The 14322-nt window shown below is 44.7% G+C and overlaps 1 protein-coding gene across 5 annotated transcripts in view; it reads left to right on the plus strand.

Moving 5' to 3' along the window:
* Positions 1 to 6: 6 nt before the first annotated feature.
* Positions 7 to 14322, plus strand: part of GAB1 (GRB2-associated binding protein 1) — a 128069-nt gene continuing 113753 nt past the window's right edge. For 4 of the 5 annotated variants that reach the window (XM_010854717.1, XM_010854719.1, XM_010854718.1 and 1 more), the window contains exon 1: positions 7 to 147. In XM_010854717.1, coding sequence (XP_010853019.1) covers positions 76 to 147 — 72 coding nt within the window. In that variant the 5' untranslated portion in view covers positions 7 to 75. Of the gene's footprint in view, positions 148 to 4923; positions 7600 to 14322 lie in introns of those variants that run through there. The other variant, XM_010854722.1, reaches the window with a different exon arrangement.

The raw sequence follows: 14322 nt of genomic DNA on the forward strand, positions 1-14322 counted from the left end.
CCCAGCAGCTGCACGGCCGTCCGGCGTCGAAGGTGTCGGGAGCGCGCCGGGCCCAGAGCCCGAAAGGCGCGCACCATGAGCGGCGGCGAAGTGGTCTGCTCGGGATGGCTCCGCAAGTCCCCCCCGGAGAAAAAGTTGAAGCGTTATGTAAGTAGAGCTCGGCCGCCGTTACCCTCCCCGGGCGGCTCGCGTGCCGACTGCTCCTTCTCTTTAGTCCCCATCCCTTCCCTGTAGGCCCCTTCCCCGGCAGGCTGGGGACCCAGGCTGGACACTCATGCCCGGGCCTCCGCTTGGCCAGGCATCTTCCTTTCTCCAGATTGCACACTGGAGAAATTTCTTTCTCCATCGGCCCTTAGGAAGGCCTGGTATGGACAGCTGAGCGCCTGCTGCGTGTTTTTATTGTTCCTTTTAGCAGGGGCGAGGGGGAGAGCATTCTCCTTTCGTTAGACCTGCACCGAATTCTCAGGGGCTGCTGTGTAGTAAATTTCCCGCACTGGGAAAACCACGGAGGTATTAAAACTCATCAGCCCTCTCTTTGGTCCGCCCTCCCTCCTGCCTTCCCCACGGGATGGTTGCGGAAAGCGGACGGAAGACCTGGGAAGTTGGCGTTAGAGCCGAGCATCTCCAATCCGCTCCACGGAAAAGAAAAAAAAAAGTTATTACGCGCCCTACCGTTTGCTTAGCGGGGTTCACACTTTCTCGGTTTTGAATCGAGGGACGTTGGAGTTTGGCCCGAGAGCCTTGGCAGTTTGCTGCGAGAGGAGGGCGCTGGAGGGAGCCTGATGGCTGGTGTTCGGGCGCCTTGGACACGCTGTCAAACCCCGTGGGAGGGGACAGACGAGGCCAGTTAGGAGTTCTGTGTGTTAATGGTCCTTTCCCAGGCCACCAGAGTTGCTTCGTGGTATTTGTGTAATTGATACAAGATGCTGATTATGTGTTAAGCCGTTTTAGCCGTTAGGGGAAATATTCCTTGAAAGAACCAACGTTACTGCAGCGGAAGTCTGTGTCCTTTGGGGGGAGTCTGGGATCTTAGCCCCTTCTCCCCTACTGATTCTTCTGTCGCTGCTCCCTGCAAAGAAAAGAAATGACACCGTTGCCCTGGCTTATAGAGCAAATATTTGTCTAGTAAAGTATGTCTCAAAAGCACAATATGTGCCCCCTTAAATATAAATTTGCCAACGGGGAGAGTAATAATGGACCCTGTTTCTTGTGGAGGGATGTCTACACCCAATGCGAGAGCTCGAGGTAACCCTGTTACTCACTGTTTGCTTGCATAGAACGGAGTGAAGTGCAATATTTAACTTCGCCCACAACTCACCAGTGAGTTTACTTGCTGCCAGAATTTGCTATAGGCAAGTAGTTCTCCTTTAAGGATTTGATGCCACAAATCCTAAAGGATGTTCTTCAGAGATATTTAAAATTCTTCCAAATCCCCTCTCTCCATCTATCACAGTTTGCCCAAGTATTCTGGTAAATATGGTAACTTTATTCTAAAATTTGGGGCGAGAGGCAGTGTGTTTTTCAGCTGGGAGTTCTGTGTGTATGTGTTGGATATATGTGGGGAGAGGGTGTGGTTTGATGTATTTGTTTTGAGAAGGTACAGTTTAGGAAATGATTGATTCTTGAGGAAACTAAAGAACACTACATTAGCTGGAATAGGTAGTGGTAATAGAGATTTAATGCATTCTTTCACGTTTGGTCTATGGCTCTCTCAAAAGGTGCCACACTAGGGACCATAAAATTAAAAAACAAAAAAACCCAGTAGGAAAAAACCCTTGTCTCTTGGGCTTGCAATTTAATGTACTACAAAAAAAGTCAGCCCCAACAATTACATCTTAACTGGGACCAAGAAAATAGAAATTCTCAATTTAAGAATTTTAATATTTCATCTGATCATTACAACAGTTTTATGAGGCAGTTATTATCTGTTTTAACAAATGAGAACACAATCTACGGAACCAGAGTGTACCAGAAGCGGGATTTGAACCGAGATCTGTCTGCCTGCCTGGGCTTTAAAAGGTTAACGCCTCTTATCAAGTTTAAGTGGTGCTGAGGCTGGGTCATGTGGATAGGACCTTTCAGATTATGACTTTCTGTGAGTCTGTGGATATAACATGCAAGGAAGAGTGGACTGTGGATCAGAGGTGCAGTGCTGAAGAAATACAGGACAAGCATATGTAGAAAAGGAAGCTCAAGACAAGCGTATGTAGAAAAGGAAGCCAGATTCATGTCAATATATGGCAAAACCCACCACAATATTGTAAAGTAATTAGCCTCCATTAAAATAAATTAATTAATTTAAAAGAAAGAAAAGGAAGCTAGCAACCCCACATACTTTCTAATTGTGTGCCCAAGTTGAGCCCTGTGGCCATTTCATAGATGTTTTCAGGAGCAAGCACATGTAGACTGAAATCATAGGATACTTCAGAGGAACAGTGGGCTTCCTCAATTGTTGTCGACTGAGGGCAGAATATACCTAACAGCTGAGAGAGGCAGGGCACTGGGGTTTTCTTTCCATACTAATCAGTCCATGGATACAGCCCAGGGAGACTGTGGAGAGGGTGGCTGCCAAAATTGAGGGGTCCAAGAGAGTTACTGGCGTCTTATCGGCTAAATTGAGGCTTGTCTTATATTTGCACTGTCAAGTTGATTGCCCAGAAGATTTTGACATTTCCAGATGATTGCTGTTTGGCTTGATATTCAGTATAGATAGTTTTGGCTAATACACCTTTACCCCTCAAAGATATAGGCATATATATATATATATATATATATACATGCATCTCCTCTGCTGGGTTTGGTTTTCATGTAAAATCTTTATTTTCTGGATGAAAGGAAACATTGTTGACCACCCAATAGGCAAAATGTTGCTTGATAATGGTTGTGAATGAACAAATTCTCTGTGATAAGATACCTTGACTTCCTGGTACCATAATCGCTAAACGAGACTTCAGGGAGTTTGGGCATTGATTTTGGGGGGGAACACTTGGCCCAGAGGACTTTGATAGTTGTCTCACTGTTTTCCAATATTTATAAGAGTAGTTCAAGCATTGATTAAGAGAGTCCATCAGGGCTTTTAAGTGGCAAAATATTGTTTTAGTTTTATCTCCAAAGTCATCTCAAGTTATGGCCCCAATGCATTCTACTTACAACTCCATTTTATGTTTGCTTTTTTTTTTTATTAACAGCATTGTTTTTGCATACTAGTATGTTCACCTGCTATGGAAGTTTTTCTTAAATTTCCTAAAGAGTGTGACAGTGGCATAAAAGATAGGAAGAAAAAGACTAGTGAGCAGATTCTCCAGCTCTATGTTTAAAATAATTTTATTGGTTTGTTTATTTTTGGCTGTGCTGGGTCTTTGTTGCTGCAAGGGCTTTCTCTTCTTGAAGAGTGTTGGGGCAGCTCCCCAGTTGTGGTGCGGGGGCTTCTTACTGTGATGGCTTCTCTTATTGCAGAACATGGGCTCTAGGGGCGCAGGCTTCAGTGGTTGCAGCACATCTGCTCGGTAGTTGAGACTCAGGCTCCAGAGCACAGGCTCAATAGTTGTGGTTCCCGGGCTTAGTTGTTCTGTGGTATTTGGGATCTTCCTGGATGAGGGATTGAACCTGTGTCTCCTACACTGATAGGTGGATTCTTGTCCACTGCGCCATCCAGGAATCCCTCTCCAGCCTTTTTGTCTCTCTTTTTCTTTCTATATTTGCAAAAGGGTAGGAACCTCTTGTATGTGCTTCATCCTCTATATTTTTTAAATATAGAATGGAAGTGAAGATTTTTCTGCTTTCTGTTAGTTTAGCTGCTGCTGTGTTGCTGTTTTTGTCCTGTGTTATATATTAAACAGCTGTTTTCTTCCTCTGCTAGGGACCTGCATAGAATCACATACAGATCAATGTCACCAAGGTTATAGAAACCAAGTAAAATCTTGATAGTATACACTCAACAGCGGCACTCAGATTTTTAAAGAGTTGTTTAAAGACAAATCAACCATTTGAACTAATGATGAATTTTCATCAGCAGTTCAAATTGTTGCTGAGATAAAAGGTAAGTCTTGAAAACAAAGGACTGCTTCAAGCCAGCTGGCCATCCCCCTGTCTCTGCAGGGGGAGCTTCCCTATGGCCCGCCTCAAGCCTGGACACCAAGTTTGGGCTCCTCCACAGCCCAGCTGTCCACCTTAGGCTGATGTGCGCTCTCAGTAAGAGAGCCTGCATCTGGGCCAGGGTGAGGTGGGCTGCTAGAGGCCAGCCAGCTGGGAAGCAGGACCTCAGCTGGTTCTTGGGTGTGTAATCTATACCCAGCCTGGAGTCCGCTCTTCAGCTGTCAGTTTGTAGGATGGTTTCTGTCTGGACATGTGGTTCTGGGAAGGGGCTTAGAAACAGAAATAGCATCTTCCTCTGGGTGGGCACCTGCCATCTTACATGGAAGAGAGAGGCATGGAGAATGCAAAATAGCAGCATCTCCTTGTTCAGGGACAACCGAGGAGCTGAGCTAAGGTCCCTGCTCAGAAGTGTCACCACAAAAAAGAGGACCGTGATGTCTGAAAGCTCTTCCTGCCCTTTTTTGGCAATCCCCAGTAGCAGTCAACCGATTCTGAAGTCTTTGCTTACAGTGACTGAAGGAGCATTATGGCTCTTTTGAAGGAAATTTTTTCCTGCAATCCTCACGTTAGTGAACATTCAGATTTTGAATGTTTTCTTTTTACCTTTTCCGGTAATGCAGGAAATTTATTTCTAGTAGCAAAGATCATCAACTATCAATTACAGTAAGTCTTTATGAAAGTTGCTGTTGTTTAGTCTCTCAGTCGTGTCCGACTCTTCGTGACCCCATGGATCTAGCCCACCAGGCTCCTCTGTCCATGGGATTCTCTAGACAAGAATATTGGAGTGGGTTGCCATTTCCTTTTCCAGGGGATCTTCCTGACCCAGGGATCAAACCTGAGTCTCCTGCACTGGCAGACAGATTCTTCACTGCTGAGCCAGCAGGGAAGCCTTATGAAAGTTAATGATAGTTAATTCTTTGTTGTGCCTGGGATTAGTGATAAGAGTTGCCAGTTCCCTAAATCTGACTGTTGTCTCTTGGGATTCAAAATTACTCTTAGGAAGGTGTATCCATGTGGAGGGTAGTTTTAGAATTCTGTTTTTAATTTTTTTTAATTGATCATCTTTGAACAGATACAATAATGTGGCAAGAATTATGCTTGGATAATCTGGTTGACAGGAGACTTGGTTATTTCACTGTGATTTGCCATAACAGGTCTGCTTAAAGAATATGAAAGAAATAAAATGACAAAGCGGTTTTAAGACTAAGAAAATTTCCATATTTTGGAGAGGACATAAAAAGTATGTAGATAAAGTCCTGATGATTTTCAGGTTGAGGATGTCTAAGAGTAAGTGCTAGGACTCTCTGTTTTCTTATAGAGACTAACACACGAGAAGGCACACCTTTGCAGGTGGATTAATACTTTATTTTTGAAAGGTTTTGGGTAAATTGTGCTATGGTAAAAGGAACCCTTGACTGAGTGTCAGGACCCAGAATTCGCCAGAGTTTTGCCACTATTCACAAGACCTTTGGATCCTCGTGTGAACTTCTGATTCTCAGTTTCCTTATCTGTAAAATGGGGAAGGAGTGGGCAACCCATCTTTCATTCTAAATTCTCTTAGCATCTAATGTTCCTTTTCTCAAATGTTTCCTTGGGAGGGAGGGGCAGATGCGGAGCTTCTCAATAGGCCTCCTTTTGGGGGGAAATAAATCTTAATTTCTTGTTCATCTTAAATGGTATATATATTGGAACTGCAGAAGCAGAATTCTTTGGGGACCCTCCAGCCCTTCCCTTAATGGAATGAAGGCTTAAACTGAGCCCAAGGCTGCCGAGTGCCTGAGGTGGGTGCTGTGTCTGTTCAGAGTGGAGGCTCACCAAGTGTCTGTTGAGTGAATTAATAAAGAGGTATCTCTGGAGCTTTTGTAAATCTGCCTTGTGTGGTATCCAGCAGAGGGAAAGGCCTAATCCCTTCCCGTAAGAAGTTTCTAATCTTTGTGAAGACAAGCTGTAAATGCATGTTCCTTTCAGTCGTTTTACAGGAGCTATGTTTATAAGGCCATATAGGATGAATTGTCAAGTGGTTGATACGGGCAGTAACTGCTTAAGAGTTCAGACTAGAGGGGAGGGAGGTGGAGCCAGTCAGGGAAGACCTCATAAGTGAATTTCAGGCTCTATTCTTGGAAGAATCCAGGTACTGCTGACAGAAATAGCAAAATCAGAAAGGAAGCCTGGCTTGACAGGAAGAACAGGGACTTAGTTTGGAGTGCAGACATCCCAGCGAGGAGGACGGAGCACCTCCGTTTCATGCGTGGAGTTTGGACGTCAGCTGTAACTTGCAGTGTGAGAAGTTTCAGTTTCTGCCGTGACCTCATGCTGCTGATGGGCTCCTGACCACCAGTGAATTTTCTATCCGAGGCTAGAAACAAACCCAAGAGCTCCACTTGTCCGTCACCTGAACTTATTAAAATTCCGAGGGACATGTGTTATTTAAGATTTCTTTATGTCTGTTTGGAACTAAATAATTCATGCTGGCAAGCATTTCGTTTACAACAGAGAGGGAGCATGTTCTGGTGGGAGGGAGAATAAAAGAGCCTTTGATTCATTTGCCTCAGGGTTCCCGCGGGAGGGCCCAGGCTGCCTTGGGCTAGCGTCTTATTTTGGACTTTGGAAGCCATCTTAGCTCAGCTGTGTGAGTGCCAGCCAGCGTTGGAGGAAAAGAGAATAACCCCATTGGATCACACGAACCCCCCTCCTGACTGTGGATGGAAGGGTTTCTCCCATTTCACATTCCTTGCATTAATATGGTGGCTCACTTCCCCCAAGTGAGAGCTCCATCTGAATCTGCCACTTGAACTTGGATTGAAGTCACAAGGCTTCAGTGCCTCTTGAATGTACAGGAAACTTATCGAGACCCAAGTCTCTTTCTGCTCCCCCTCTTAGGCAACAGGCATAAATAAAATCAGCATTCTTTTCTTCTTTAGATTACTCTTGGGGAAAAGTGGCTCATTATATCATGGGTTTCCGCAATCCTTAAATAAGTAGCCTCTTCATTTGCCAACGCTGGGGGAGCCCTATTGCAGTGGAGATGAAGATGCAGGCCTGTGGAGTTACTGGGGAAAGGCATTTTAGGAACTGGAAAACTTTCTCCCATTCTAGGCTTGTCTGTGTGAGCACCTCACCTCCTACAAGAATGCATTAACTGGAAAAGAATCTTGTATATTTTAAGCAATTCTTTTATTCATGGAAGCAAAATGCTCCCTTACTGAAAAATTCTCATTGCTGAACGCATATAAAGTAGAACCCAATAGCTTTGACCCTCCCACAGCCTGCTATAAAAAAAAAAAAAAAGTTAAGACTCTGCACACCGAAATGCATGCTTGGTCGTTATCTGCGTTACATTAGCCCTTGAAGCATTCTGATTACAACTTGTAGCTGCCAAGCCCTGTCCTGCAGTGTTATCTGGTACAAAAATTTTCCATGTGGTTGTTTTTAGCAGAGCTACTATATGCAAACTGCACGTGAAGATGTGAATTGCAAAGAAATAGAGCTTCTAGGAGGGGAAATGTGAGTGATCTTACATTTTTTTTTCCTACTCTTTAACTATTCTTTCTGTGTGTTTCGGAGATTTTAATCATATTTCCAAACTGAGTTTTATTTTTATACACTGGAAAGAATGCCAAATTTACCATGAGTTTTTCGTTTGGTGGTAGTTTTTTTTTCTCCCAGCTTTTTTCTTTGAATTCATACTTGGCCTAGGTAATTCCCTATGTGTTCAAAACAAAACAATGTCCTAAAAGGAAAAAAACAAATGGCTACATTGTTCCATGAATTAAAAACAATATACCGACAGTCCAAACATTTCTCTTCAATGTAAAACTCTTTAGTCATTTTTTTTTAAGGAAGAAAAATACTAAACTTTGCTTTAACTATCCTGCTTCATTGTTTTTCTTTTCCCTTTTTATTTTCCTTTGTCTTGACTCATGTCATTTAAATTTTTTGGAAAAGGTTTATACATAGTTCTTTAAGAATATCACATATGGAAAAAGAAAACATTAAAATTGCATTTTACTTTTCATCGTCTGGTTGGAAGCGAGGGGGATATTAATTAATAATAAGGGTTTGTAACTGACTTTCTTGTTGCTTGGTTAAATTGAATATTTGTTGCCTGGAGATATTTAGCTGTTATATAAATAAGCAGGTAAATATAATTTTAGTTGAGGCTTGCTTTTGTGAAATACAGAATGCAGGGCAGTAGCATCAGGGCATGGAGAACTCTGTCTTTGTTGTCGTTTTTATTGCATTTGATATTCTGTAATTAGTATTTCATATTCAGTGTTTATCGTAATTAATCAGTTACGTTACCCGTTTCTATAGAACTTTATCTGCTAACTTTTTTAAGTGGGCACGTGGTGGAAAGCACTCTTTCCCCAGGAATCCCAACCCTCTTGCTCTCTTCCCCTCTGTTTCCACTTTTCCTCTGTAGTAGAAGCCTCGCCACCATCACCACAAAGTATTCAGGTCAAAATCCTTACACACATGTTCTTTTACCTTTTCTCTGAAATGGGGGGCGTTATTTATGTCCTGTTACATGGTAATCAAGACAAGGAATCAGAGTGTTCCAGCCAGCAGATTGTTTTTCTCTCCCAAAATGCACTTTTTAGTTACTGCTGCTACTGCTGCTGCTAAGTCGCTTCAGTCGTGTCCGACTCAGTGCGACCCCATAGACGGCAACCCACCAGGCTCCCCTGTCCCTGGGATTCTCCAGGCAAGAGCACTGGAGTGGGTTGCCATTTCCTTCTCCAATGCGTGAAAGTGAAAAGTGAAAGTGAAGTCACTCAGTCGTGTCCGACTCTTCGAGACCCCATGGACTGCAGCCTACCAGGCTCCTCCGTCCGTGGGGTTTTCCAGGCAAGAATACTGGAGTGGGGTGTTACTACTGTTGGGTAATGCAGTTAGGCTACTTTCTGACTAGCTGGACTCCTCCCTGAAATGACTACCTAGTTAAAGAATTAAGTACCTGCTGTGCTTTCTCACCCCAGTCCTCACACATTCCCATCAGTGCCTAAGCCAGAGTCATTGTAGCCAAGATGAAAGTGCTTCTGATTGGGGATGACTGCCTGATTTGGACGAAAGACATGCTTTAATCTTTGTCTCTTAGAGGAGAGACACTTGGTAAAATGCTACCTCAGATGTTTTGAATTCCATTGGTGTTACCTAGACCTTGACGAAGAAGGCTCTTAGGTTAGGGAAGTAGTACTTGAAGTGGTCTTCTCTGGTAGCTCAGATGGTAAAGAATCAGCCAGCAATGTAGGAGATCCAGGTCTGATCACTGGCTCAGGAAGATCCCCTGGAGAAGGGAATGGCAACCCACTCCAGTATTCTTGCCTGGAGAATTCTATGGAGAGAGGAGCCTGGTGGGCTACACAGTCCATGGGGTCGCACAGAGTAGGACACGACTGAGCAACTAACACACACACACACACACACACACACCTACCTACCTACCTACCTACCTACCTTCTGGCAAGGTTATAATTGACCCCAAAGTTGTGTAGGAGGACTGGATTTTACAAGTTCTCCCTGACGATTTCAGATTTATGGTTGAAGTGTTGGGGAAAGGTAAAAGGAAATACTGAGCAAGTAAGAATGTGGAATATTTGAGAAGTTCATCTGTTCCTGGTGATGCTGTTGTGCTTGCGTGCTCAGTCGTGTCTGACTTTCGGGACCCCATGGATTGTAGCCCACTAGGCTCCGCTGTCCGTGGGATTTTCCAGGCAAGAAAATGAGTGACCATTTCCTACACCAGGGATCTTCCCAACCCAGGGATTGAATCCTGGTGTCCTGCATCTTCTGCATTGACAAAGTGAAGTCGCTCAGTCATGTCCGACTCTTTGCGACCCCATGGACTGTAGCCTACCAGGTTCCTCTGTCCGTGGGATTCTCCAGGCAAGGGTACTGGAGTGGGTTGCCATTTCCTTCTCCAGGGGATCTTCCCAACCCAGGGATCGAACCCGGGTCTCCCACGTTGCAGGCAGATGCTTTACCATCTGAGCCACCAGGGAAGCCACTGAGCCACCTGGGAAGCTGGTGATGCTGTTACATAAAACCAAAGCCATTTGAGTAATCTTCCCAGGGCATCTAGGTCATTTACCTCTGAACAAAAGTGCATGAAATTAAATTCATGCTATAGAACAGTGTTCTTTCTTCCTTCTCTTCATTTAAGCAGTGAAATAGTCCAAATGGGAAAAGCATACCTGGTGTATTTATAGTTTTAGCATATTTTTTTCTGGATGATTTTCATAATGAACCATAGTCTACACAGTAGAAGATGTGTACACATGATCTATTTACAAAGAAAATTATGGCTTCATCTATCATTCTTTGGTGTTTGTAGTAGGATATTAATTTCCAGAGGACAAAGATGGCATTTGTTCTCTGCATCTGAAGTGCACAGTGTGGTACCTGGCACAGTCTTTTGAATAGCATGACCGAGTGATTGTCAAAATTTTAAGCCTGAAATTATAAATCATCTAGTTCAATGTTTCTCAACCTTTTCTAGCCTATTTTTCTATCATGTGTTATTTGAGTGTCCAGTGGTTTTTAATCCAGCTTTATTTTCTATGATTTGCATTACAGAAACAGTCTGCTGTATCGAGTATCTTTCCCAATTACACTTATCTCCTTCTTCCCTAGCGGAGAGTTCAGCCTCCTCTTACAGGAATTGGCCTCCAGGAGACTTCATCGATTTGTCCAAGGTCATACAAGTTAACCAGCTGTTCTGGCAGGGCCAGATCTCTTACTTCAGAGGTCAGGCCCTGCAGTCCTTGGTGGAATGCTGGCTGAGAATAAGGCCTTGGGAGGAATTCAGGAGAGGCCCAAGAGCGCACTGCCTCCACCTTATAGGAGTCCACGTGCTGCTGGGGACATAGAAGACGCTGGGTAACGCAGATCATGCTACGGTCAGTGATGTGTGGTACCAGGCTCTAGAAGAATTCAGCCAAGGGAGGTGAGTTCAAGGACTCAAGGAAGGTTTTATGAAGGGGTCGAGAGATTTCACCGGGACCGTAAAAGGTGGATTCGGTTTTCAAAGACAGGGCTAGGGTGAGACTCCTTCTGTTCCTCCCTTTCCCAGCTGGACTCCCAGGCGGGTTGTGTCCACTTGACCGCTGCCTCTTCCTTATCTGCCGCTCATCTCATAGTGGATTACAGCCCTGGTCTTTTTCATCCCTTCTTATCTAACTGATTCCCACCAAGGTCCCCCGTGGTTGTCCAGTCTAGCAGAACTAGATCTGAACATTTTATTTTTATTTATTTACTTACTGGCTGCTCTGGGTCTTGGTTGCTGCACTTAGGCTTTCTCTGGTTGTGTGAGCAGGGGCTACTCTTCATTGTGGAGCACAGGCTTCTCATTGTGGTGGCTTCTCTTGTTGCGGAGCACGGGCTCCGGGGCTTCGGGAGTTGCGGTATGCAAGCTCAGTAGTTGTGGCACATGGGCTTGGTTGCCCCTCGGCGTGTGGCATCTTCCTGGACCAGGGACTGAACTCGTGTCCCCTGAATTGGCAGATGGATTCTCAACCACTGGGCCACCAGGGAAGTCCGATCTGAACTTAACTCTTATTTTTCATGGCACTCTTGACTCCACTGTTGGAGATGGTCAGTCTGTCTTCTCAAAGTATGTTCTTCCCTGTGCCTTCCTGATGTCAGGCTCTGGTTTCTGGAAGTGTTGGTGCTCCTAAGGGTTCTAGTGCCAGCTAGCCCTGGCTGATCTCTTCTCTCATGTCATGCTGTTAATAGTTCTTCATCCATTGGGAGTTCATGAACCTTTTTGAAAATTTGGTAATAGCTCTATGTTCTTCATTTTCACAGAATTCTTTTTTTTTTTTCCTGCCTGACTTGTGCCCACATCACGGTGGTGGTTCAGTATTTTTTTTTAATGATGTACAGTTGATTTACAGGTTTGTTGCTTTCCAGCAAAGTGATTCAGTTATATATATTGAATGTATATATACTTTTTCAAATTATTTCCCATTATAGGTTATTACAAGATATTAAGTATCATTGCACATACTATACAGTAGGTTCTTGTTGGTTATCTGTTTTATATATAGTAGTTTCCATAAAAATTGATGCTTTCGAATTGTGGTGCTGGAGAAGACTCTTGAGAGTCCCTTGGACAGCAAGGAGGTCAATCTTAAAGGAAATCAATCCTGAATATTCATTGGAAGGACTGATACTGAAGCTGAAGCTCCAGTATTTTGGCCACCTGAGGTGAAGAGCCCACTCACTGGAAAAGACACTGATGCTGGGAAAGATTGAAGGTGGGAGGAGAAGGGGACGACACAGGATGAGATGGTTGGGTGGCATCACTGACTCAATGGACATGAGTTTGAGCAAACTCTAGGAGGCAGTGATGGAAGGGAGGCCTGGCGTGCTGCAGTCCATGGGGTCACAGAGAGTCGGACATGACTTAGTAACTGAACAGAAGTGTCCCTAGAATTCTTCCAAACTGACACACAAACCTTATTGTCTTCTTGCACGTTTCCTAACCTTTTTAAGTCCATCTGTGGATCTTAAAGTCCAGTGAAATGCCCCTGAATTATGTGCTGATAATTCAGAGGTACAATTGCAGCCCATTTCTCACTCCTCATCCCTGGCTCTGACGGGTGAGTAGATCCCTAACTGCTTCGACCCCCACAGCAACGCAGAGCTGTGCTCACCATACTCTCCCTAAATCTGTCCTCTCGTCCTCCTGCTGTTCCTTCTCTCTACGTCAGTCACACCACCTTCCCTGCAATCCTCCTCTCCCCTCCGGCTTAAACCAGATGGTTTTCTTTGTTCTCTCCTTCTCCACACCCAGTGACCAAATCCTGTCTGTTTTATCTTCCAAAGATCTCTTGACTTCTTGACCTATGTGTTGCCTAAGCTGTCTTTTGGCCTTTCTGCGGGATTTTTACAATAGCCAGTCCACTGCCTGGCTCCATCCTTCCTGAGTTGCTTCAGTCGTGTCTGACTCTGCGACCCCATGGACTGAGGCCTGCCAGGCTCCTCTATCCGTGGAATTCTCCAGGTAAGAATACTGGAGGGGTTGCCATGCTCTCCTTTAGGGGACCTTCCCAATCCAAGATTCAAACCCATGTCTTCTGCATCTCCTGCATTGCAAGTATGTTCTTTACCACTGAGCCACTGAGGAAGCCCATCTATACCAATGCATAGGTATTAATATAGTGATATCTATTGGCATATAGATATTTGTTGTTTAGTCACTAAGTCATGTCTGGCTCTTTGCAACCCCACGGACTGTAACCTTCCAGGCTCCTCTGCCTAGGGAATTCTCCAGGCAAGAATACTGGAGTAGGTTGCTATCTCCTCCTCCAGGGGATCTTCCCGGCCCAGGGATCAAATCTGTGTCTCTTACATCTCCTGCATTGGCAGGTGGGTTCTTTGCTACTAGTGCCACCTGGGAAGCCCATCCTTGTGTCAAACTGTCTTCTTCAGGGCAGCCAGCACAGCCTTTCTGAAACCCAGATCTGATAGTCCCAGTTTGAGCCTGCCCTGCAGGGTTCCTTTGCTGCGAGGAAGGCTCAAACCCCCTGTCTCTCGGCTGGCAGGGCTTTCTGTGACGTGGGCCCTGCAGGCACTTCTTCCTCTCTCATGCGTTCCGCTTCAGTTGTCCTGAACTTCCAGGTCCCCACTTGGCCTCGTGATCGGTCTCTCTGTCCTACACCTGCACTGTGTGCTTCTCTCCGCCAGGAATTCCTGGCCCCACCCTCTCTGCCTCCACTCCCAGGCTACCCCTGGAGCCTCCCCTGAACTCCCCCCAACCAGCATCAGTCATCCATGTAGACCCCGTGGACCCAGAGTATCTGTTTTGTTCTCCGTTCATGCTTGGTCATTCCTGCAGCACAGCACCCATCACCACAGATTGCACTTGTTTGTTTAATTCCTTGTTTCTCATTTAGAGGCCAGGTTCCACGTCATTATTCATGAGCCCCTGGTACTTTTGCCCTTGTGGGTTCCCTTCCCGCCCCCCCCCAAAAAAGAATAAAAATTTTATTTTGCAATCATGTCCAGATAAAGATGAATATATTCCAAGGTGGATTTATTAGTAGGTAGCTGTTAGGGAGCTGACTGTGGCTCAGAACATGAACTCCTTATTGCCAAATTCAGACTTAAGTTGAAGAAAGTAGGGAAAACCACTAGACCATTCAGGTATGACCTAAATCAAATTCCTTATGATTATACAGTGGAAGTGCAAAATAAATTTAAAGGACTAGATCTGATACATAG

Source organism: Bison bison, unplaced genomic scaffold, assembly GCF_000754665.1.
Source record: "Bison bison bison isolate TAMUID 2011002044 unplaced genomic scaffold, Bison_UMD1.0 scf7180017864348, whole genome shotgun sequence".
Classification (NCBI taxonomy): Eukaryota; Metazoa; Chordata; class Mammalia; order Artiodactyla; family Bovidae; genus Bison; species Bison bison.